We start from the raw sequence: 26,101 nt of genomic DNA, 5'->3' as shown, positions 1-26,101 counted from the left end.
AGGCATTTGCGGCTAAGTGACTTGCCCAGGGTCACACAGTTAATGTCAAGTGTCTGAGGCCGGATTTGAACTCAGGTCCTCCTGATTCCAGGTCCAGTGTTCTATCTACTGCCCCACCTAGCTGCCCCACCCATACTTTTTTAGAAAAAGAACCAGAGAGATTTGCATACTTTGGGCACCCCTCTTGGGGACCAGATGTAGTGCCTATCCAATTCAGCATTTTTTGGGTAAAGACAAGTTCCTGTGGCCTTGATCTTGCCAAGCACAGAACGGGGAACATTTAGATTGGCCCAAGTGATGCTAGCAGGCTCTTCTATTCAGTCCACAGGGAGAACCAATGGCAGAGGTCACTCTTTAGTGATATAGTATAAGGCCATTAACCTACTTATCGTGAGAGCAGCTACAAACTACTTATTCCACTCGGCTGAACCAAGACTGAAAATCTCTTTTCCATATTTTAAGCATCTGTGATTCTGATGGTGGTGGGGTATAGTAGGAAGCATGCCAGCTTCTGTAAGAGGATCAGGGTTCAAATACAGGAGTCTCTGAAACCTGAATGACTTTGGCCAAGTCGCTTGACTTCAACGAACCTCTGGTTCCTCGTCTGTAAAATGAGGGGCCTGAAGTAGCTGACCTGAGAGGCAGCATGGCAGAGGGGATGAAGTACCGGCCTTAGAGGCAGGAAGTACAGAATTCAGATCCTGCCTCAGACACCTGACCCCAGGGTCAGTCACTGAATCTCTCTAGGTCTCGCAGTTTCCACATTTGTAAAATGAGGACAATAACAGGATTAAATGAGTTAATATTTGTAAAGCATTTTCATTTATATACATTTGCTTTACGTACACTAGCTTGACATATAGTGAGCTATACACACACACACATAAATGCTTATTCCTCCCCCCCCCACCTACCTCACTATCTGTGTGCATATGTATATAAAACACTTTGTAAACCTTAAAGTACTATTTGTTAGTTATTATTATTCCAACTCTAAGGTTTTGCCCTTCTTACTCTGTGAATAATGACCCTTCAGTAAAACATGTAAAGACCTAAGAGAGCGGTATGTGTGTGCCTGGATGGGTATGTACATATAGGTGTTGACCTACTCACCCTTAAGGCAGTAATCAAGTTCGTAGAGCTCAAGGTCCTCAGCTTGCTTCTCCCAGTACACTAAGTAGTGTGTAATATTACCATTTGGCTCAGAGGGTGGTTTCCACTTTAAAATGATCTGGGATGAAGAATTGGAAACGGATATTGGGTCTAATGGGACTGAAGGAACTGCAAATAGGAAGAAAACAAATTGGCAAAGATGACAAAAGACAGAAGAGTCAAATGTAGGTGGGGCTGCTGGAAGACAGGCATACTAATACACTATTGGTGGGGCTGTGAACAGATCCAATCATTTGGGAAATCATTTTGGGATGATGAGGAAAAATGACTAAGCTATTCAGTCATAACTTTTGGCCTAGAGATCCTACTACTGGGTCTAAACTCCAAGATGGTAGAAGACAGACAGAAAGAAATATCCCATGTGTACCATAATAATTATAGCAGCACATCTGTGGTAGCAATAAACTGGTGGGTGCCTACTGGGGAGAGACTAAACAAACTAGTATATAAATGGAATGGAATGCTATTGTGCCATAAGAAATGACAAACAGGAAGAATTCAGAAAAGCACGGGAAGACTTACATGAATTGATGAAGAATTCAGTAAGCAGAAACAAGAGAACAATAAACAGAATAACTACAATAATGTAAACAAAAACACTGCTCAAATAAAGCCGCATGCTGAGTAATTATAATGACCGATCTTCACCTCAAAGAAGACATTAGGAAGTATCTTTCCCTACCTTCAGTAGAGGAGTGGGGCATAATGGTAAGGAATTGCACACAATGTCACTGGGTGAGTTGGTTTTATTGAACTGACTTTTTTTATTTTTACTTTTTTACAAGGGAGGACTTATTAGGTGTGGAGCAGGAAAGCTGTTGAGAAATGCCTATGACACCAAACCAAAAGGCATTCAAAAAATCTATTTTAAAAAGGGATGAAATTTACCATCCCAGTTATCATTTGCAAAGAAGCCCTTCCTTGGGGAATCAGAGCATAACATCAGAATTTTAAATAAGATGGCATGATGCCATCTTAACCACATGGAGATAAAGATCATTCCAGAGAAAGGAACATTCTTAGGTTGAGAACTTTATCAATGACCCAAATCAGGAACATTACGAACAGGAAAAAAGTTTGCAGCGAAGTCGAGCTTTCCTCAGCTGACTAAATTCCAGTGCGCTTAGCGCAGAGAACATCTTTCCCTTTTTGACAGAGACTCTTCTTTGCCAGTTAGTAACTCAAGACAATTTCCTCATTGCACTGAGTATTGGGGGTGAGGGTCGGGGGAGGGGAGGAAGCACTGGACTTGGTTGCAAATATGTGCATTACCTAGGGGTCCTGTCCTTTGTGGGCTGGATGACCGGCCCGAGACAATCCCCTAAATGGTTTTCACGTCCACGAAATGACAACTCACCAGTGGCATTGGTCTGGACGTAAATGATCTCACTCTTGGCACCATAGGTTCTCCGTTCATCAGAGAAGGTCACCAGGGTCTTCACAAAGATGGCGTACTGGGTCCACGGCTTCAGGTTTCGCATCAACCACCCTGGGTGTTGATTCTGCGTCTTGGGATCATTTGACCTCACTGGGGGTTCAACGTCAACCACTGTCCAGCTATTGGACCCACAGGCATCCTGGCCATCAAACTCGGTCACATTCTGGTAAGGCCTTGGGTAGAACACAGAGAATAAAGGGTTATCCCGATAGAATGCTGGCTAGAATCTGGGGCAGCTGCCCAACTTGTTCAGGCTGAGCTTATTCTCTGGAGAAGGCCTGGCTTGACCTCCGGTATTATGGTACTCTAGAAGAATTAGGGCAACAGGTAAGTCCGATACTATAGAAAAAGTTTCTAAACAGAAAATGAGAGTCTAGTTACTCTAGTCCTTCTATAAAGCAAATACAAGGGATGTAGAACTTTCAGGTGACGAGATGCAAACAAAGTTAAACTCATAGGCCTCTAGTTTACAAATTCTTCCTTTAAAAAAATATAGGACATTTGCCCTTCTCCAGTGCTGCAACATCTCATCCCCTTCTGCATGATCTTGCAAAGATCACATCTGCCATCTTGCAATTACATCCGCCAGCTTATGTGGCTTCATTGATTAGAACTCGTTGAGGGCAACAAATTAATAATAAACATTTATGTAACAATTGAAGGTCTGTCAAGTGTGTTACAAATTGTTTCATTTTATCCTCATTACAATCCTGGGAGGTAGGTGCTATTATTATTTCCATTTTATAGTTGAAGAAACAAAGGCTGATGAAGTTAGGTGACTTATCCAGGGTCACACAGCTAGTGTCTGAGGCTAGATTTGAATTCAGGTCTTCTTGACTCCAGGCCCAGTACTCTACCCATTAACTAGGTGATCCCTTACTCTCTTGTCCACTTATCTTGGATTTCAGTGACCTATTATTTACTTTGTTGTGTTCTGTATTGTACAAAAGTCATTCTCTTGGGCAGGGAAGCAAAATTATTTTAAAAAATTTTCTTAAACAAAGCAAAATTGTAATTGAGGTAGAAAGCACGGTTATTATTATTTCCATTTTACAGATGAGAAAATCAAATCTCGGTAGTGTCAGGATTGGAATTCAAATCTCTGGAACTCTAGCACTCTTTACCTTATGGTAGGCTGCTTCCTCAAAAAGGCCTAATTCATTAGAACTAGGGCAGCTAGGTATCACAGTGGATAGACAGCCAGGCCTTGAGTCAGGAAGAGTCATCTTCCTGAGTTCAAATCTGGCCTCAGACACTTACTAGCTGTGTGATCCTGGATCTGTCAATTTGTTTGCCTCAGTTTCATCAACTGTCAAATGAGCTGGAGAAGGAAACAGCAAACCCCTCCAGTGTCTCTGCCAAGAAAACCCCAATGAGGTCACAGAGCTGGACGTGCTGACATGACTGAAACAACTGAACATCATCAGTCCGTCCAAACCGTTCGAATCCCTGAGATAAACCACTGCTAGACAGGGAAGAAGCCAGCAGCTCACTTTTGCACTAAAGAGGGATTCCAAAATCCCCATGGTCCCTTCCTCCCACAAAGATTTCATATCTTTGAATCAAGAGTCTATGATGGAGTTTAAATTCCAAGACTGTAAGGGAATTTGGGAAACAGTCAGTGTTGGAAGGACTGGGAAAAGATAGGCACACTAACACACTGTGGGTGGAGCTGTGAAATGAGCCAATTGCTTTGAAAAACAATTTGGATTTCTGTAAGAATTTGTCAATAACCAAAAGGAATGGAGGATGGGGAAAAAAAAGTCCCATATTTACAGCAATATTCATAGCAGTACTTTCTGTGGTGGCAAAAATGTGGAAACAAAGTGGACGGATGCCCACTGATTGGGGAATGGCTGAAACAACCGTGCTGTGTACACATTACTGCACCAGAAGAAAGCTCGCAGCCAGCCTTAGCCGCCCTGCCTCCTGACCCAGAGAGGTTCCTCTGTGTCCTGGAGATTTTAACTCTTTCATCACGGGAGCTTCTGCCCGAGGACCCTACTGCCTCTCTGGCCTCAGCCATGCTTCACGTCACTCCTTATTCCTCAGCTGTCTTTTCAACAAGTTCAACAAACACCTTGCGACCCAGACCAGAGACTCGAGATTCCACACCAGGTCATTTCCCCAAATGACACCAGGGTTCCCCAGGGGTCCCCAACCCTGTCCTCCAAATCAAGAACCATGATCACATCCATTCTGCCCCTTGTTTCTGGAAGAGGTGCAACCATCTATTCAACTATGGCTCGACTCACCATCTTGGGAACTTTCTGGACCAAAATACCAATTTCCCGGCCATCACTTCCCTCTATATGCTCTCTCTCCTTATTAGATTGGGGGTTGCCTGGGGGTGGGGACTGCCTCTGCTTTTGGATTTTTATCCCCAGAACTCCAATGGACTGGCCACATTGTCCAAATACGAATGTATGCTTGCCAAAAAGACTATTTTATGAAGAACTCACACAGGGCAAGCATTCACATGGCAGTAAGGAGAAACGATACAAGGACACTCTCAAGGTCTCTCTTGAGAATTTTGGAAATGATTGTGCAACATAGGAGACACTGGCACAGGACTGGCCAGCATGGCATGCCCACACAGAGAAGGTGCTGTGCTCTAAGAGCAAAGCAGAATTGAAGTAGCTCCAAAGAAATGTGAGATGCTCAAATTTAGAGAATCCACTCCAAACGTTGCCATGGACTATTTGTGCCCACCCTGTGGTAGAACATTGTGAGCTCATATCAGTCTGATCAGCCACAGACAGACACACCAGAATTGTCTCTAGCACCGTGACGTCATTTTTGTCCTCTTCGACAACCAAGGACAGCAACCAACCACCCCAGAACTTAGCACAGAACTTGGTACACAGTAAGCACTTAATACATGCTTCATTCTTAGAAATGACGAATGCAAAGAAGTTGGAGTAATATGGGAGGATATACATGAATCGATGGGAAGAAAAGGAATTCACATTGTAATCCAAAAAGCCAAGATCAGAAGACTAATTAACAAATACAGAACAGATGGCTACACACTTGTCTTTCTCCTATTTTTCAAACACTTAATTAGGGAATAAGTTGAGACAACAGTCACTTGAAGAGCGAGCTCGGGGAGTTAGGGGAATAGCAGGCCTCCTTCAACTGTTTCCCTTGGCTTCCTCATGGTTTCCCAGCTCCATGTTTCTACTCACGCTTCTTTGTAGAACAGCATGAATCCCAAGAGGTCTCGGAAATCAGGAGGCCAATAAGGCTCCCATCTCAGCAAGATTTTGTCATGAGAGGTTCTGATGGAAGAAAACCTGAGTAGCTCATTTTCACCTGGGGAAATACAGGTACAAAAAGAGTATTAGCAGAAAAAACTGGGGGCTCTGGAAACTGCCCTGTCCCTCAGGGTTTGTGGAAAGTGGTGACCCCCTGAAATCATGGAGACAGTGTGGGGTGAGGACACCTGAGCTCAAATCCTAGGTCCAATGTTGCCTAGCTTCATGACCCCGGGGTAGTCAGTTACCTGGGAGTCTCAGTTTTCCCACCAGCAAAATAAATATAATAAGAATTTTGTTACCTATTTCATGGGATGGTGATTTCCAATTCAATACAACAAACATTTAGTAGGTGTTTGCTATGCATAAACCATCACTTTTTTAATACACTATAGAAATGGAAATAATCACCAACCAATTAACCAATTATTAATTATTATTATTATTATTATTATTCCTACCTTGTATTTGATGGAATATTTATTATCATTACTGTTATTTTAATATTTGATGGGATGTTTATTATTACTGTTAATAGTAATATTAAATTAATATGATTAATATTAGCATAATAATAATTTAATATGAATTAGGCAGCTAGATGGCACAGCGGATACAGCACCAGACCTAGAGTCAGGATAATCTGAATTCAAATTTGGCCTCAGACACTTACTAGCTGTATGACTCTGGGCAAGTCATTTAAGCTGTCTTCCTCAGTTTCCTCATCTATAAAATGGGGATAATAACAGCATGTACCACTTGGGTTGTTGTGATGATAAACTGAGATAATATTTGTAAAGCACTTGATAAACTTTAAAGCATTCTAGAAATGCCAGCTATTTATTACTACTGTTCTAGTTCATATTCCTAGAACCATCAGTTTAGAGGTAGAAGGGACCTTAGAGGTTACTGAGTCTGAACCCCATATTTCACACATGAAGAAATGGAGGCCAAGAGGGCTTAAGTGCCCCAGGTGGCCCAGCTGCTGAAGACTGGGCAGCATTCCAATGCAAGGGAAGGAGTTCAGACCAGCCCAGGACTAGGATAAGTCGCCAGCCCCTCTCCTGTTCTTTTGTGTTTCATGTTTTGCAGACTATTGTGCAGGGGGACAAAAATGACCGGGTTTTAGTAACTGAAAGTGTCAAATCACAGGCTCCCAGATGCAGAGACCAAGCCCCTTCACGGATGTGAGCTCTTCACTGAAACCATCTCTAGGAAGATGTGGGTGGCAGATAGGACAAGATTATCATAGCAACCACTATATTGTCAGCCCTAATCCTTCAGCCTGTGACTTAGAAGACACCATGACACAAACTGTGTAAAAATCTGTTTTCTACCTCCCATGGGGACCTGCTTCAAACACGTCAAACCCATTTAGTATTGAGGGTTCTGCCATCCTCCCAGTTACCCAGTTAGGTGGCACAGTGGCTAGAGCTCTGAGCCGGGAGTCGAGCTAACCTGAGTTCAAATCCAGCCTTAGACACTTACTATGTGAGCCTGGGCAAGTCACTTAACCCCTATCTGCCTCAGTTTCCTCATCTGTAAAATGGGGATAATAACAGCACCTACTTCCCAGGATTGTTGTGAAGGTCAAATGAGATAATAATCATAAGGTATTTATACAGTGCCTGGAATGTAGTAAATATAGTAATTTTATTACTACTGGAATGTAGTGAATTTTAGCTATTATTATTAAAGTGCAATGCCTGGCACATAGTAGACTTCTTTCCTTCCTTCCTTCCTTTCTCTCTCCCTCCCTCAGTGTCATCCTTGATTCCTCACCTGCACTCACCCCATGTATCCAATCACCCAGCCAGTTCTGTCTCTTTCCCTTCTTAATATCTCTCCTCTATGTCCCCTTTTCCCCACTCACTCACAGCCATCACCCTGGTATAGATCTGCTCTCCCTGTCTGTCTCAAGTCTCTCCCCACCCTAATCTACCCTCAGCTCAGCTGTCAAACTCTCTCTGCCTCCGTGCCCACATCTATAAAAAGGGAAAAATAAGGCCTGAAGCATCTGCCTACCAGGGTTTCTGGGAGAATCAAATGAAACAGCTAAGTAAAGCCCTGGACAAATTTTAAAGTGTTAAGTAAATGTCTGGTGGTAGTAGCAGTAGCAGTAGTAGTAGTGGTAGTGGTAATGGTAGTGGAACTAGTAGTAGTAGTAGTAGTAGTAGTAGTAGTAGTAGTAGTAGTAGTAGTAGTAGTAGTAGTATTTTTAATTTCTCAACTGAGAGGCAGCCTCACTGGCACTCCTGTACCCAGGGCACTCCAATGCTTTTTGACCTTTGGAGGTTGGAGTGGAGATTTTTCTAGTCTCCCACTGTCCTCTCCTATTCCCAGTTATCCTCACACCCACTACCTGCTGCCCATATAGAGTTGCATCAGCTTCTGCCAGAACAAATACTCTTCCCCAGACACAGCAGCCAACGTCGAGAACAAGAAGCAGGCGGCCCACGCTCAGCTCCCTCCAAAAAAGGATGGCTTCTCTCTGGAGAGGCAGCTAGTTGACACAGTGGATAAAGTACTGGACTAGAAGTCAGGAAAATCTATGTTCAAACTGGGCCTGTGTGATCCTGGGCAAGTCACTTAACCATTATCCAACTCAGTTTCCTACTCCGTAAAATGGGGATAATAATAGCAACTACTTTCCCAGGATTCTAGTGAGGATTAAATGAGGTAATATTTGTAAAAGGGCTTAGCAAGCCCTAAAGTGCTATATAAATATTAGCTGTTACTGGAAATCGACTCATTCCTTTCCCCAGATCACCACTTCATAATCGCTCATGTCCCTCTCCATCCCTCTTCCCACTCTCTCACTTGCCCATCTACTTCCTCATTCATCCCTTCCCCCTTTCACTTGGTTACCTACTCCTTCATACACTCCCCTTTCCCCCACCTCAAAATGGAACATCTATTACAAGCAAGGCCCCATGGAGCGGGAGAATGGGAGAGTCATGTCTCTTTCTGAGACTCTGAGGAGCCCTGCTCCTTTTATTTACTTAACACTCCAGTTAGGCAAGTGTCAAACAAACAGCACTCCCCTCAACAAGACTTCCTAATAATAAGTAAGAGGCCCTGGCTTGTGGTGTGTTTAAAGAACAAGCAAGTGGGCCCCACTTGAAGAGGAAATTCTGCCCAGGGTTGCATCATTCCCTCAGCAGCCTTGGAGACCCAACTTTGAAGCTAAGTCTGCTAGCTTCCCTAGCAGCTGAGTCAATGAGAGAGAGGAGCCCAACAGAGCAGCAGGGTTAGGGTATTTCTGCCACGCCACTCATTAGAGGACCAGGCTCTCAGCTGCCAGGTCAATCATTGACTTAGGAAGCTTCCAGTACTCTGTGCTGCCTCTCAGAGAAAATATTTGGCACTTTTATTTGACTCATATCATCTGTCTTTAGGTCACCTACATTTCCCACTGCATCAATCTCCTGCCCCCTCCCAGTGGTCCATCCCTTACAATAAAGAAGGAAAAAAAGAGAAAGAAAGAATAATTTCAGCAAAACTAACTACAAAAGTATACAGTACTTCACAGCCATGGTTCCCCACCTCTACAAAAAGTAGAGGAGGGCATCTTCTCCCATACCTTCTTGGGGGGCAAGTTTGATCCTTAATCATTTCACATCTGCTTGGCATTTCAAGACCCTCACTATCTTGCACTGGCCTGGCTTCCAGAACTTACTTCACATGATTCCCCCAATGCACTCTCTGTTTCAGCCAAACTGGCCTCCTTCCTGTGCCTCAAACATGCTACTCTCCCCCTCCCACCGCTCTGCCTACTCCAGTCTGCCTCTCGACATCCCTAGCTCTGGCCCAGCTGCTACTGCCTTCTGCAGGAAGCTTTCCAGGATTGCCCCAGCTGTCTGGGTTCTCTCTGTTCCACCCTGTTTTGAAAATATGTATTTTATATCTGTGAGGCAGCGTGGCTTGGTAAACAGGGAGTAGACCTCGGAGTCAGGAGACTCTTGATATAAATCCTGCCTTGGACAGAATGGCTGTGTGCGAGGCAGCTAGGTGATGCAGTGGATAGAGCACCAGCCCTGGAGTCAAGAGGACCTGAGTTCAAAGCCAGCCTCAGACACGTAACACTTACTAGCTGTGTGACCCTGGGCAAGTCACTTAACCCTACTGCCTAACCAAAACCAAAAAGAAACAAAACAGAATGGCTGTGTGACTGGGGAACCACTTCACTTCCCAGCCCTCCAGGCGATTCAGTAAGACTACAAATTGCAGAGCAGGCACTGATCAGGCAGCAGAGAGAGCCTCCAGGCTTGGTATCAGAAAGATGCAAGTTCAAATCCAGCTTCAGATACTTAATAGCATCTACTTTGCACGGTGGTTGTGAGGATAAAATGAAGTAAGATTTGCAAAGTGCTAGGCAAGGTGTCTGGCACTATATAAATATTTATTCTCTTCCCTATGAGGGAGTCAGTGCAAGTAACATTATTCCCAATTTGCAGATGAGAAAACTGAGGCTCAAGAAGGGGGAAATGATTCAACCACGATATACCATCTCTTGACTCTGTCTTTGTACTGGCTGTCTCCCATGCTTGGAATGCTATGCCTTCTCACCTCCCCGTCCTGGCTTCCCCAACTTCCTTCCAGACTTTAACTCAAATCTCTCCTTCTACGGGAGGCCTTCCCTGTCCCTGCCCTCCCCCCAGCCTCCCACCACTTAGTGCCTCCCATCTATTCTGCATATATCTTATATGGGCATAGTCGTTTTCATGTTGTTTCCCCCACTGGAGTGTAAGCTCTCTGAGGGCAGGGATGGTGGTTTCTCCTTTCTTTGTATCCCTGGCACTTAGCCCAGTACCTGGCACATAGTAAGATCTCAGTAAATGTTTGCTGACTAAAAGACAGACTTTACCACACTAAGAATGTCTTAAGCCAACACCAAGACTCCCCCCACTGGCTCCTCACCCACTTCCTCCTCATCCACCTTGACGGTCACTGCCATCATGGCTCATAATTCAGAACCGAAAGCAGGCTAACTAGAAACAACCTCCCCCTTCAGGGGTGAGGGCAGCATCCTCACTCCCTCAAGCTCCATGTCATCCTTTTATTCCTTGTAATTAACAACTGATATTGGCATCCCCCCCCCACCCCGGACGGATCTGCAGAATCTCATTTGAGCCAAGCAGTAACTCTGTGGCAGAAGAAGGGCAGGTAACACCCCTGTTCTTCAGAGGGGCAAACTGAGGTTTGGGAAAGGTAAATGAGTTTCCCAAGGCCAGTAAATGTCAGAGGTGAGATCTGAAGCCAGATCTCTCCTGATCCCCACCTAGTACAGTATCCACCATGCTACTAGCCATCTTTGGCTAGTTTCCTGGATAGGTGGGCTCCACCCTCTTCCCTGCCATGGAGACTGTCCCAAACCAAGTTTTACATACAAGAAGCTTGGTCACCGTTGGTCTTCAGTGCAATGTCATTCCTCTCCTGCCGGCCCTTTGTGCCAGAAACTTCTTCCATTTTGTGGATTTCAGACAGGCAGAGTTTGGGGTTATAGTGAAAGAAGAGCTTCCCCTTGGCGATGGTGAGGTTGTGTTTGCTCCAGTCCCACAGCTGCCTCAGGTTCTGATTGTCCAGGGCATAGAAGGAGTAGTTCCTGTGGAGGGGAAAAGTGGGCAGGGAAGGGTGGGAAGTAACTGGGACCAGCTCACCTGGGAAGTATGGCCCACCCTTCTCCAGGCCTCCTCACCTCCTGCCTAAATGACTTCCACAGGCTCCTAACAGGTCTCCCTGCCTCAAAGCTCATCGCCCTCTGCTGCATCTTCTGAACAACTGCCAGACCGGGTTTCCTAAAGTTCGGGTCTGACTGAGATAAAATGTAAGCTCCCCGAGGGCAAGAACTGCTTCATTTCTGTGTTTGTATCTTTGATGCCTATCACAGTGCCTGGCACATAATAGGCATTTAAATGCTTCCCAATGGACTTAACCAGGAACTTCGGCTCAGGACAAGGGCATGCTTGATGCGCACATTCCTTTCAATTTATTATTTATTTATTTATTCTTAACATTTAAAAAAATTTTGAATTCTAAATTTTCTCCTTCTCTCCAGACTTCCCCCCACCCACTGGGAAGACAAGCAATATGACACTCATTTTTTATAAATTATTATTAATTTTTAAAAAACATTTTTGGATCTGAGTTCCAAAACTGATGCGTCCATTTCAAGGACCTCAGTTTGTCCATGGGGTTGCTTCCTCCCTAGAGCTCATCACGGCCCCTGACAACTTGTTGGATGGTCTTTGAGAGGCCCTGGGGCTTTGTCAGCCCTAGTGATGAGCCTCGCCAAGCTTAACTAAGACACTTCCCAAATGACAACATGTAGAGTGTCATCAGTCTTGCACGTAAAGCCTTTCGAGTCTGGTGAGATCTTTGAGAGATATTCTTATGGTACAGCCATTGAGAAGCCAAGATAACCTCACTGAGATGACGCATCAGGGGAGGGCATGTGTGTACACATATACGTGCATCCATATGTGTAGGTACATGTGCATGTGTGTGCTGTATGTTTTGGTTCAGACCTATGAAAGCATTGGGCAGCTAGGTGGTGCAGTAGATGGTGTTGGAGTCAGGAGTTTGAATCCTGCTTCAGTACTTAGCTGTGTGACCCTGAACAAGCCTCTTGACCTCTCTTAGCCTCAGTTTCTTCATATGTAAAATGGGGATAATAATAGCACCTACTTCCCAGAGTTGTGAGGGCCAAATGACGTGTATAAAGTGCTTTGCAAACCTTAAAGTATTATAAAACGGTAATTGTTATTATTATCACTGTTATTTATCATCATCAACATTATCTTTGCAACAGGGTACTGCCAGTGAGGAAATTCCCTCTCCCAAGGCAGATCAGCAATTTCTGTGCAATTTCCAGTCTTACAGAGTTGCCTGAAGGGGGGGAATAAGCATTTATTAAGGGCCTACTGTGTGCCAGGCACCGTGCTAAGCACTTTACAATTCTTATCTCATTTGATCTTCAAAACAACTCTAAGAGGGAGATGTTAATGTTATCCCCATTTTACAGATGAGGAAATTGAGGCAGATAGAGATTAAGTGACTCACCCATGGTCACACAGTTAGTGAGTATCTGTTTGGACTCCAGTTTTCCTAACTCTAGGTCCAGAGTTGTATCTACTACAGCACCCAGCTGTTTCCAATGGATCACTCTAAGAGGTGAAATTATTTGCCCAGGGTCACCTAGTCAGTATATGTCAGAGGCAGCATGTGAACCCAAGTCTCTCTTGGCCACTTCTCCATATTGCCCATGCACACAGCCTAGAAGTAACCCTAGGCTCTCAGAGGCTGGGCACCGTAAGACAATGCCAGCTCTGGCAGGTTACCACATGGGAAAGGCTTTGAACATAGGCCTAATGAGGGACTCGATGTTTTGTCATCTGAGGACCAGCCCAGCTAACCTCAGAGAGTTAGGGCTGGCCACTAGGGGATGATAATCAATAATAATAACAGCTAGCATTTACATAGCATTTTTGAGGTTTGCCAAGCATTTCACAGAGGTCATCTTCTCATAACAACACTGTGGGGGTATGGTCTATTATTATCCCCAATTTACAGATGAGTAAACTGAGGCAGACAGAAATTAGGTGACTTGCCCAGGATCACACAGTTTGTAAGTATCTGGAGCAGGATTTGAACTCAGGTTTTCCGGACTCCAAGTCCAACCTAGCTGCCATATATGGACTTTGTTTCCAGCTACAGAAACCCATGAGGACTGTCTTGAGGGTAGGGACCTTACTTGTGCTTTTCTTTGTATTCCCAGTACTTAGCATAGTGCTGGGCACATAGTAGGTCTTTAATAAATGTTTATTTATAGACTGACTGGGATCTGTACAGATGGAAAGTTTGCTCTCGAGAAAACAACATATGTATATACTTTGAATGCACTAGAAGTGTGTCTGTATAGATGTGAGTGCATATACAGAGATCCAGCTCTCCATATTTCACACATGACTGTAAAAGGGACACGGGATCTTTGGAAGGATCACAGGGGGTCCCTCTCTTGAAGGCTCAGTCCAGAGGTCAGTTACTACATGAGACTTTCCTTGGTCCTTCCATTTTCATAATTCCCATTTATTTTATCTTATCTGTGTACATGTCACTACGCCTAAGATCACTGTGTTCCTTGAAGGAATGGATTGTTTCGTTTCTTTTCTTTCTTTTTTTTTTTATGCAAATGCTTCTTGAATTGAATTGAACTGAACTGAAATTAACTGAATTGAAATGATTCTTGTGGATGTGTCAGTACCTGAGTGACTTGTGGGCCTGTGAATCTATCTTTGCACACATGACTAAAGCATGAGTTCCCTACCTTCTGGGAGACTCCAATTCAAGCTACTTCAAGTTCATTCCCCCAAACAGTCAGTCAATGCAGCTTTCAAAAGGACACCGTTCCCCCACTTAAAAACTTCATGGGGAATTCCTACCACCACTGCCCCCAAACACACAGAGAGAAGCAATGCTCTGTTCAAAAGCTCACAGTTCAGAGCGCCAAGACAGACTTACCCGATTTCCAGGGTCTCTCCTCGAATGAGATGCAGCTTCCGGAAGAAGGAGAGGGATACTAAGGCATAGGAACGACGGATCTTAAGGTACCCTGTGATCTCCTCAATTAAACCCAGATTGGCTTCTAGTTCGGCTGCTATGTTATCTGGAGCGGGGAGGAGAAGGGAGGAACACACCAGTCAACAAGTCCGAGTCATTGAGTCTTCCTCTTTCTATGAACATTGACACAAATGATTTCTACTCAGCTCTAATTTCCTCATTATCTGTGATATTAAACAGTCTGGCTGGAACATATCCAGGAGGCAGCCAGAATGGCTAGAAGATTAGCCAGCAGTCACCTGGAAGATATTTTGTGAGGTGCCATGGAAAGCCCCGGCTTTGGAATCCTGGCTCTGCTACTTGACATTGGACCGATGACTTTGGGGAGCTCCTTTGGTGTTCAGGATTGGGGGTGACAGCTGGACTGGTAAGAGGTGCACAGCTGGCCTCACGGAAAGTACTTTCTCAACAGTCTAGTACTAGAGAAAAGCGAGCCACTGTTCTGATTTCTAAGACTCTTCTCACTCAGGAGCAGGAGGGACCTTCCAGGCTCCCCAGCCTTCACTTATGTATATGCACCACATAGAGCTGGCCCCTAATTAACGCCGGCTTGGACAGAACCCCGACGCCCAAGCGTTCCCCAGACACTCACTGCCACCACGGATGTTGATGACAAGGCTCCCGTTGATGACGGTGCACCCTCGAAGGGCCTGGGCAGCATGCACAGAATCAATGGTCCGGTCAGCCTCGATGTTGCAGACCTTTGGACAGGGGCCGGAGCAAGGAGAACAATGCAGGCTAAGAGAAAAGACACAGAGAACAGGTCTGTAGTATACAGCAAGTCATTGCGGGAATGAAGGCCAGCTGGCTGTCAATGAAATGAAATGATACAGGAGGCTCTCATAGCAAGGAAGCCTGCTGCCTGAGCCTTACTTACCAAGGCGAAAAAACTTACCTGGGGTGACACGGCTAGTGAGTGAGTTGGTTAGTTACCCAGGGCAACAGCTAGTAAGAAGGCAGTGTGATTTCATGGAAAGAGCGCCGATTCTGGAGTCAACGGACACGGGTTCAAATCCTGCCTGATTATATCAAAGGTCCCTTCTAGCTCTAACTGTATCAGCCTCTTGTCAACATTAATATTAATGACAAGATATCTGGGGTATCTGACCAAATACTAAACTTGCGGGGGGGGGGTCTATTCTCTTAAAGAATCACAGAATATTGACTTGAAGGGAGCCTCAGAGACCATCTAATTCTACTGTAGTAGAACAGGAATCCTTTCTACAACAAAGCCAACAAAAAGTCATATAGTCCCTATTCTATATCTGGAGTCTAGGAGAACTGAGTTCAGATCCTGCCCCAGGTGTTTACAAGCTGTGTGATCCTGAGTAAGTCATTTAATTTCTGTCTGCCTCAGTTTACTCATCTATAAAATAGGCATAATAATGGACCTTACCCCCAGTGTTACGAGAAGATGACATATGTGAGATGTTTTGTAAACCTTAAAACGCTATGTGAATGCTAGCTATCACCATCATCATCTCCTAGTGACCAGCCCTGACTCTCTGAGCTTAGCTGGGCTGGACCGCAGATGGCAAGACACCAGTCTCTCATAAGGCCTTCCAATGTGGTAACCTGCCAGAGCTGGCATTCTTTCATGGTGCCCAGCCTCTGAGAGCCCAGGGTTACTTCTAGGCTGTATGTATAGGCAATATGGAGAAGTGGCCAAGAGAGACTTGGGTTCTCATGCTGCCTCTGACATATACTGACTAGGTGACCCTGGCCAAGTACTTTGACCTCTTAGAGTGATTCACTGGAAGTGGCTGGGTGGCGTAGCGGATACAGCTCTGGGCCTGGAGCCAGGAAATCCTGAGTTCAAATTTGGCCTCAGATATTCACTAACTATGTGACCATGGATGAGTCACTTAACCTCTGTCTGCCTCAGTTTCCTCATATGCAAAATGGAGATAACAGCACCTCCCTCCCAGGGTTATTGTGAAGATCAAATGAGATAACAATTGTAAAGTGCTTTGCATGGTGCCTGGCACACAGTAGGCCCTTAATAAATGTTTATTCCCTTCCTTTCCCTCTTCAGGCAACTCTCTAAGACTGGAAGTTGCACAGAGATTGCTGATCTGCCCTGGGAGAAGGAATTTCCTCAGTGGCAGTAAGTACACTGTTGCAAAGATGATGATGATGATGATGATGATGATAAATAATAGTGATAATAATAACAATTACCGTTTAATAATACTTTAAGGTTTGCAAAGCACTTTATACACATCATCTCATTTGGCCCTCACAACTCTGGGAAGTAGGTGCTATTATTATCCCCATTTTACATATGAAGAAACTGAGGCTAAGAGAGGTCAAGAGGCTTGTTCAGGGTCACACAGCTAAGTACTGAAGCAGGATTCAAACTCCTGACTCCAAGTCCAACACCATCTACTGCACCACCTAGCTGCCCAATGTTATCATAGGTCTGAACCAAAATATACAGCACACACATGAATACATGTGTACACACACACACACACACACACACACACAGAGCACCATCACAGAACAGAAAAGGACCCCACCCTACCCACCCCCCAAGACAGAGAGTGACAAACCTCAAACCGCAGACAAGAAGGTGGTGGTATGGGAAAGGATTAAAAAGGGGATATCCTATGAGGGAGATAAGTGAGAATTTACACCTCACTGATGGGAAATCTTCCCAGATGTTATTGTCCTACTGCAGGATTCTGGGACACATTACTAATTAGATTAAAGAACCTACTTGGCTGTCATCAGGAAGTAACCAACATTAGATATAATCATGAAAAATGAGCCACAACAGGATTACAGGCTATCAGAGCAAAGATGGCCCTCAAAACATAGAATGTCAAAGCGGGGGACCTTAGAACACAAAATGTCACAGTGGGGAGGGCCCTAGGACACAGGGTGTCAGAGCTAGGGCCCTTAGGACACAGGGTGTCAGAGCTAGGGCCCTTAGAACACAGGATGGCAGAACTGGGAGGGCTCTTAGAACATGGAATGTTAGAGCCGAGGGGCCCTTAGAACCCAGGATGGCAGAGTTGAGAGGGCTCTTAGAACATGGAATGTTAGAGCTGAGGGGCCCTTAGAACCCAGGATGGCAGAGCTGAGAGGACCTACTTAGAACAGGGAATGTCAGAGTTGGGAGGGTCCTTAGAACGGGGAATGTCAAAGCTTTGAGAAACCATAGAAAAGAGGATGGTAGTATTACAAGAGATTAAGCCAAGGATGCCAGGGTTATGAGGGTTCTTAAAACAGGGGATGTCAGAGACGGGGGGAGGGACTCTTGAATGATGCTAGGGCCACTCCTTTCAGCGATGAAGATCACAGTCCATTCACATCCCCTCTTAGGCAACTCTTGCCCACGCTCCTCCCCTGTACATCCTTCCCAGGGGGGTCCATCCCCAAATCTCTCCTTTTCCCCAGATCTCTCGACAATGTATGGATTCCAGTGGTGCAGGTGGGTCGTCCAGTTCCCCCCACTCAATTACTATGGCTACAGGACTCGCCCACCTCCTTTTCTGGTCTCTGAGAGCATCCTTTGTATCTGTTCTTCCTGGTAATTCTTTGTGGGTGATATGTTGCTGCTTATTCACCCCCACTTGGCCCCTCTCCCTCTACCACCTTTGGGGTGACCTGTATCTTTAATTCTTTGGAGACTCCCCTTCCATGACCCACAGCTACACACATCACCAGAAGATGATTAGTATTGACAAGGTGATTGTTTCAGGCAGAAGCTTGGGAGTCTTTAAAAACGCGGTGCAATTTCCTCAAGGCAATCCCTCTGCTTTCCTCTTCCTGTTCAGTTCTGGGACCATGTGCAGTCCCTAATCAAAATCCATATATCAATGTAAAGGCTTGCTCTAGGTTGGTCACCCAGCCATATCTCATCATCCGGACAAGATACTTTCATTCACTTGTTTCTTTCTGTGACGATTATAGATGGAGAGTTGGAAAGTTACACAAACTCTTGGAGTGTGATGATGGACCCCATTTAGGAGACTCTAGCGTGTTTCTGAGCTTTCAGCCATCAGGATGGTATCATCTGCCTCAAACAAGAGCATCTTTAAGAACCTCACTGTCTACAGCAGGAGTTCTTAACCTGCAGTCTTTGGATAAATTTCAAGGGGTCCATGAACTTACCTGGGAAAAAATTATGTCTTTATTGTCATTGACCTCTAGCTGAAATCGAGCATTTCCTTCCATTGTGGATGTAGGCAAGAAACCACAGTAGTATTAGGCTTCACCAGCCTGCCCAAGGGCTCCACCCCATAAAAGATTCTGCACCAAATATACTCCATGACAGCAGCAATCCCCCCTGCTTTACACCTCTCCTGACACGACCAATCGAGGGGGCCACTGAATATTTACCTCTATTGCTACATCTCCCAAAGAATCTTGTATAATTTTTGCCATAAAGATGGGAGACACCTTCTGGGAGAAGGATCTTTACAGCTCTGACTGAATCAAATGTCTTTTGTTTGTTTGCTTGTTTTTCTTTTCTTCTCTCTTTTTTTTTTTTGCCTAGGCAATGGGGTTAACTGACTTGCCCAGCATCGCACAGCTAGTAAATGTCAAGTCTGAGGCTGGATTTGAACTCAGGTCCTCCTGACTTGAAGGCTGGTGCTCTATCCACTGCGCCACCTAGCTGCCCCCATCGTCCTTTTTTTTTTTTTAAACATCAAGCTGAACAATGACCTCAGTGGAATCTTGTGTCCTCTAGACCTTTTAATCACTTGTGGTTAAAAATCCGGCCTTTTGTAGAATATTGTTTTGACCATTCACAGCCTTGCCTGTTCCCTCCTCATACTTTCAAGGTTGCCTTTGACGCCTACATAGATCACTTTCAGATAAAGGTTTGGCAGAGCTGAGAAAGTAGGCCTATGAGTCAGTAGTTATACATATTATTATTTCTCCTCCTCCTCCTCCCCCTTCTTCATTATAGTAAGTGCTATGAATTTTTTCAAGCCTTTGGAAAAGCCTTCCTCCTATCATTCAGATATAATGAGAACTTATCCCTTAATTCTGTCAAAATGGTCTCTGGGTCAGCAATGGAAATATTTGGTTCTCCCATCTTTGTATTTCTTCTGGCCCTCTACCACTATCACTGAAAAAGTGAGATGGGACTAGAGCAGGCTCTGGAGCATTCTGTATTTTTCTTTGCTTCACAGGATGCTGTGGCCAAATAAACTATCACCAAGATAACAATAGTGAGTGTTTCTATAATGCTCTAAGGTTTACAAAGTGCTTTACATAGCATATTATCTCACTTAATCCTCAGAATAGCCCCACAAAGTAAGTGCTTTTATGATATCTATTTTATAAAGGAGGAAACTGAGGCAGATAGTGGTTACGTGACTTGCCCAGGATCACACAGCTAGGAAGTGTCGGGCACCAGATTTGAACTCCGGAAGATGAGTCTTCCTGACGCCAGGCCCAGGGCTCTATCCGATGAGCCACCTAGCTGCCTCCAGATAAATGGTAGCTATTATTATCTCTATCCAAACCCCATGCTGTCTCTCACTCTATACATATTTTATATATTCATACATTTATACACACACATACGCTGTATGTGTGTACACATATTCATAAATGTATATATGTACATATATGACACATACATCCTGTGTACAAGTACATATAACTTATATGTACATATAGATTCTTTTTGCATTCTGTACTCACACCTATGTGACCCTCACCCCTAGGATGTAATCTCTTCGAGGACTGAGACTGTTTTCATTCTTGTTTTTATAGTCTTGGTACCAAGCTCAGTGCCTGACACATACCGTGATACATATTTGCTGAACTGGCTATAAGGTAACAGAGTAAATTTTATCTGGAGTAAGAGAATGTGAGTTCAAATCCCAGCTCTGCTCTATCTCCCTGTGTGACCCAGGCCACTCATGGAACCTCTCTGGGCTTCAGTTTCCTCATCGGTAAAATGAAGGGGTTGATCGGACAGGCCTTGGACGTCCCCTGCAGCTTCCTAGATCTCCCATCCCATGATTCTAGGAGCCGGATCACCATCCTCACTGAAGCTCAAAAGGCAGCCCTGAGGGCTTCCCAGCTTACAAACTTCTGCCCCTTCATCTGCCAACCTTCCGAAATCACTCGACAGCACCAACCATCTTCAGCTGTGGTGGTTTGCGGCTGCAATCCACACTCAGAGATGTTGTAAGGGACAATGATGATTCATTCACTCCTCAAGCCTGACTTATAATGAAACTGATGCTCCTTCTATTAAAAGCTAATTAGTGGGTAGGAGACCAACGCCTGCCTCTAAAGGGAAATGAAGAATCCCGCTCTTGGTTTCAAAGGTATGCCAGACAGGAGAGAAGGCAGACGCTGCCTGCCATCCTCTGAAGAAGGCAGGAAGCAGCTGCTGCCGAAGGCTAAGCTAAGTTGATTTGCAGGCACATGTTTTGGGAAAACAAGGTTACCTGATAATATTTTTTAATGCAATAAAACAAGACACACTGTTCTCAGAACCATCACATGACGTGGCCTGTAAACCTACATTAAGGGAGATGTGACCTAAATCCCTTCCACCCTTATCCTCTCTCCTTGCCTGTACCTAGCACAAAAAAAAAAATTAAATTAAATTAAAAAAAATAAAGTTCCCACCAGGTCCTTCCACTTTGACCGCCAGGCAGACCAGGCCCTTGGAGCTCATGGGTCTGATGACATCAGGAGCTCCCCACCCCACTCCTGGGGACTTTTGGGCATGCTTTTTAACACAACAGAAGATACAGAAACCAACCAGGAAATGGACAAAAGCCAGCTCCAATCTCCTGAAGAAGCTAATCAAAGAATAAACAAGCACAAATTAAGAACACAGCTAGGGAACCTGACTCATCCTCAGGGCAGGATCCCACTGTGAGAAAACTGGGACGTTTCTCACGGAAATAGCCGTGTGGCCCTGAACGTGGCCTGGCTTGGCTACACTGCCCTTAGAAGAGCAGAGGTGTGTCCCAGGAATAAGGACAGGGCAGTGGTCTCCCTCTCTCTCAGGGATACATCCCTTCAGGATGAGCCCTGGAGCAGAGACACTCATCAGAGACAGACAGGGTGGCCATGCAGACAGGCACGGCTGCTTATGAAAGTAATGCCTCGGCTGTTTTGGGGACTGATGCTCCTCTTCTTTGATATGCCTTTGGAGAAAAAGGCCCAAGGTATCGTGAGCAGGCAGGGTGTAAGAAGGTGTCCCCATTTCCCTTCCCTGAGCACTGCTGACGTGTGACCCAGGCTGTGGAAGCCTTGGTATATGAGTAGCATCGTCTTCCAAGCACAAAACTGAACACAAATGGGTTATGTTGCTGTTCCCTGCAGGTCCCCTGAGAAGTTGCCTAATTCTCAAGCTCCCTAGAAGCCAGGGCTAGATTTACATCAACAGGATTGAAAGAGAGAAGGCACTATTAGAAATCATCTCGTCCAAACTCCTCATTTTACAGGGGGGAAACTGAGGCCCAGAGAGGTTAAGCGACTTGCCCCTGATGATGCAGGCAGTAAGAGGCGTAACTAGGACTGGTATTCAGGTCTCTGATCCACTGTTCCACTCTTGCCTGGGACCCTGGCCAGCTGGGACCTGAGGGAATGTCACCCACCTGTCTGAGCCAGGACAAATGATGCCGGTGTTAGTCTTCTTCCACAGGAATCATGTGTGCTATCAGGATTGAAAGCTGGAAGGGGTTTTAGAAATCATTTAGTCCAAATGTTCCATTTCACAGATGAGGAAACTAAGGCCCAGAGAGGGGAAGGGACTTATCCAAGGTCACAAAACTAGGCAACAGAAGAGTCTGGATTCCGACAGTCCTGGGTTCAGAGCTGGAACAAACCTTCTAGACCTGCTCCCTCATTTGCAAATGAGGAAAATGAGACCCACAGAGCCTGAGATTAGACAGACAGATGTGGGATATGAACCTGGGTCTTCCCGACTCCCTGGTCAGCATTTCTATTTCTACTCTCTGCTGCCTTTCTTCACACATTGGTCTATGAATATTTCAACACAGACATACAAGAACACACAAACACATGCATGCGTGCCTCCCACGTGGTTAGTGCTTACTTGGTGGAGTTCATTGTGTAGCCAGAGGGACACTCAGGGATACACCTGTTGTTGTGGATGACATACTGGGGGCACGAGGGCTTCCGGGAGTTTTTACATTTATTGTGAAGCTCCTGACAGACACTGAAGTTCACACATCTCCAGTCCTGGAAGTGGTAATAGTCTGGAGGGCACGTCTCCACACACTTGCCATCCAGATAGAAATTTCGGCAGGCCACACACTTCTCCGGGTCGTTGGGCTCAGAGCAGTTCCCCAAACATTCACTGTGGCAACACTGTCCACTCGCTGTGCAGCCCTGCCACTTACATGAGGGCGGACACACTAGAAGAGAAAAAAGAGAGAGCACCCGGTGAGGAAGCATGTGAGGAGAGGCACACCCTGCTGCAGAGCAGTCCACCTTCCTCCAATCACGAGTGAGAGAAGTATGTCTCTGCTCAGCACCCATACCCCCCCCAGGGCAAGTACACAGCCCCAAAGAACAGGCAACAAAATGCCAAATAAAATCTCAGCTTTAAACAAGGAATAATTAGCCATGGGAAAACCTGCAGAAGCCCGAAATCCCTTTCTATCTAGGGAGACCAGACACTGATTCCCCACCTCCAGCCAAATAGGATCTTCTTTTCCCCCATTATACTCTACCTTGAATCATACTTACATATCTGCACATTTCTTTAACCCCCCCCCACTCCCACCCAGGGTCCAAGTACATTGTAAGCTCCTTGAGGGCAGAATGATCATTATTTTCTCAACCTTTGTATTCTCCTCAGCGTCCTGTACAAGGCCCAATACATAGTAGGAGCCTAATCAATGTTTTTTTTAGTTTACTGGAATCCGAGGGGGAATATTAATTCAAAATTGTAAACCACTGGCATCTGGGATGATTAGTCTGAGAAGAAAGCAGAGAGCCACAGAAAACACAATGGCATGGGTTCTAGCACACACCCTGCCATTAATTAGTGTTGTGACCTTGGGCAAGCCATTTTCCTTCTGTCTGACTCAGTTTTTCCACCTATAAAACAAGATGGCATGAGTGGAACAGAAGGGGGTGGTTCTGACAGTATCTCTAAAAGCCCTATCAAGCTGCGACAGTTAATGAACCATGAGTGAAGGTAGAGGGGAAATGTGTAGAGTAGATGAAAAGAGCAATGGATCTAGAATCAGAGGACCTAGATTCAAATTCTGCCACTTAGGTGGGGGGCAGGGGAGGAATAAGCACTTATAGAGTACTTACTGTGTGCCAGGCTCTGTGCTAAACACTTTTTTTTTTTTACAAATTTGCTTCATTTAATCCTCATAACAACCCTGTGAGGAAGGTGTTATTATGACCCCCATTTTATAGTTGAGGAAACTGAGGCAGGCAGAGGGAAAGTGATTTGCCCAGGGTCATATGGCTCCTACATGTCTAAGGCTGGATTTGAACTCAGGTCTTCCCAACTCCAGGCCTCATGCTCTATCTACTGTGCCACCAGCTGTCTCTAAGTAGCTTCATTAGTAGCTGTGTTACCTTGAGCAAGTCACATAACCTCTTGGAGCCTCAGTTTCCCCATCCATAATGCAGCCAACTGTGTTAGACACTATTTGAGGTCCCTTCCAGCTCTCGAACCTATCATCTGTACAGCTCAGAAGTCCGTCTCTGTGACTTGGTTGTTACATTTAAGCTTCAGTTCCAACAGATCTGAGCAACAAGCCTTGCTATACTGGGACGAGGGAAAGGAGCCAAATATAAGCTGCTCAGAGCCAGCGGGCGATGAAAATAGCAGCAGCAGGTTCCAGGGGGTGAGATCTGGGGCTAGGCTGAGAGACAGGTTGCACTTGACTCTGACTTCAGAGAGGGATCTGTCATCCAGCTTCTTACTGATACAATGAAGAGCATGCTCAGCTTGTGTCAGGGGAAAATCAAGTTCAAATCTCACCAATCTGGACCTCAGTTTCCCCTTCGTTACGTTGGGGAGAATAACTCTTGTAATACCCCCTTCATAGGGGTATATAGTTGTCAGAAAAGCCCTTTGTGAGTCTGAAAGCTCTCCAGAAATGAAAGCTTTTACGATTAAGACTCAGAGCCACGGAGACCTGAATCCAACTCCTACCTCTAACATTAGCTAGGTGACCTAACCTCTGTAAAGCCTTAGCTTTGTCATCTATAAAATGGGTATATTTTAATATCCATAGCACTTATCTGGCAGAGTTGTGGTAAAGCCCAAACTAACTAACATGGGTCAAGTGCCTTCCCAACTTTGTGTGGAGACATCCTCCATCAGATCAGAGCAGCAGTCTGTCATCTCTAAGAGCTAGCATGTATAGCGCTTGAAGTCTGCAAAGTGCTTTAAAAATAATCATCTCATTTGAGCCTTACAACAACCCTGGGAGGTAGGTGCTATTATGATGCCCATTTTGCTGATGAAGAAAATGAGGCTAAAAGAGGTTAAGTGACTTGCCCAAGATCACACACCTGGCAAGGATCTGAGGCAGGATTTGATCCCAGATTTTCTGACTCCAAAGCCAATGCCACATCTATTACACCATGCTGCCTGTCAGATCAAGGTCAGAGAGGGGAAGGGATTTGTCAACAGCAAAAAAAAAAAAAAGCATTTATTAAGCACTACCATGTACCAGACACCATGATAGCTTGGATTTGTGTCCAACATCACAGAGCAAGTTATTTGAATAGCCGAGAACTAGAACCCAGATCTCCCACTTTTAGGCTTGTGTCTCTTCTGCTCTCATTTACTGAATGTATCATGTTCTGGACGTGCAGCAGTTCCTGGTGGGGGCAAGATGCTCAAATTTAAAAGTTCTCCAGGAGCTCCATTATTTCAGAAAGAGAGAGAGACAGAACACAAAGGAAAAAGGTAATCATCACTGGTACCCAAGACATTTGCTGTCCTGGACAGGGAGAAACCCACTGCTGCATGAAATCAGTCTCAGACCTAGACTGCCAGGGCTGCTTTTTGATGACTGTCTCCATGTTACAGAACATGCAGTGAAAACATTATGAAAACCCCTTATTGTGCAAGAGTCGGGCTGTTTTTCCAACAGGGAAGTATTCTCTGTCTCTCTCTCCCTCCCCCCTCCTCCACCTCTGTTCCTTTGCTAGTGCAAAGACCAGACTCAGCAGGAAGGGTCCAATACATCCCACCTATGCGCTTTCAATTCAACAAGCATTTACTAAACGACTACCATGTGCCAGGCACCAAGCGAAGTGCTGGGGACACAAAGACAAAATGAAAGTCTCTGATTTCAAGGAGTGTAACATTGTATCAGGGAAAACACCCTGGGCAAAAACAAATGCAAAGTACATTCCGAGTATTACAAGGTAATCTCACAGGATGATCCCACCCAGGAGCGGGGTAGGGAGGGTTAGGGACCAGGAAAGGATCGTGTAGAAAGTGGCCTGGGCCATGCTTTGGAGGAAGCTAGGCATCCTACCAGGTGGAGGCAAGGAGGGAATGCATTTAAGATATAATGGCAAAGTCACAAAGGCTAGAGATGAAATGTCAGGCCAACTGGACTAAATTGAATGGAATGTGTGTGCATGTGAGAGGGGATAATATGAACAGGAGATA

At 45.1% G+C, this 26,101-nt stretch overlaps 1 protein-coding gene across 4 annotated transcripts in view; it reads right to left on the bottom strand.

Moving 5' to 3' along the window:
- INSR (insulin receptor) overlaps positions 1–26,101 on the bottom strand; it is a 157,292-nt gene that overhangs the window by 38,087 nt on the left and 93,104 nt on the right. For all 4 annotated transcript variants that reach the window (XM_020979849.2, XM_020979850.2, XM_020979851.2 and 1 more), the window contains exons 3-9: positions 22,538–22,859; positions 15,080–15,225; positions 14,389–14,533; positions 11,259–11,473; positions 5,800–5,926; positions 2,531–2,784; positions 1,114–1,281 (exon numbers count right to left, since the gene is read on the bottom strand). In XM_020979849.2, the coding sequence (XP_020835508.1) occupies positions 1,114–1,281; positions 2,531–2,784; positions 5,800–5,926; positions 11,259–11,473; positions 14,389–14,533; positions 15,080–15,225; positions 22,538–22,859 (1,377 nt within the window). The remainder of the gene's footprint in view (positions 1–1,113; positions 1,282–2,530; positions 2,785–5,799; positions 5,927–11,258; positions 11,474–14,388; positions 14,534–15,079; positions 15,226–22,537; positions 22,860–26,101) is intronic.

The sequence above is a fragment of the Phascolarctos cinereus genome, unplaced genomic scaffold (genome assembly GCF_003287225.1).
Source record: "Phascolarctos cinereus isolate Bilbo 61053 unplaced genomic scaffold, phaCin_HiC Scaffold_4;HRSCAF=312, whole genome shotgun sequence".
Lineage (NCBI taxonomy): Eukaryota > Metazoa > Chordata > Mammalia > Diprotodontia > Phascolarctidae > Phascolarctos > Phascolarctos cinereus.
This window is presented reverse-complemented; position numbering and strand designations above follow the sequence as displayed.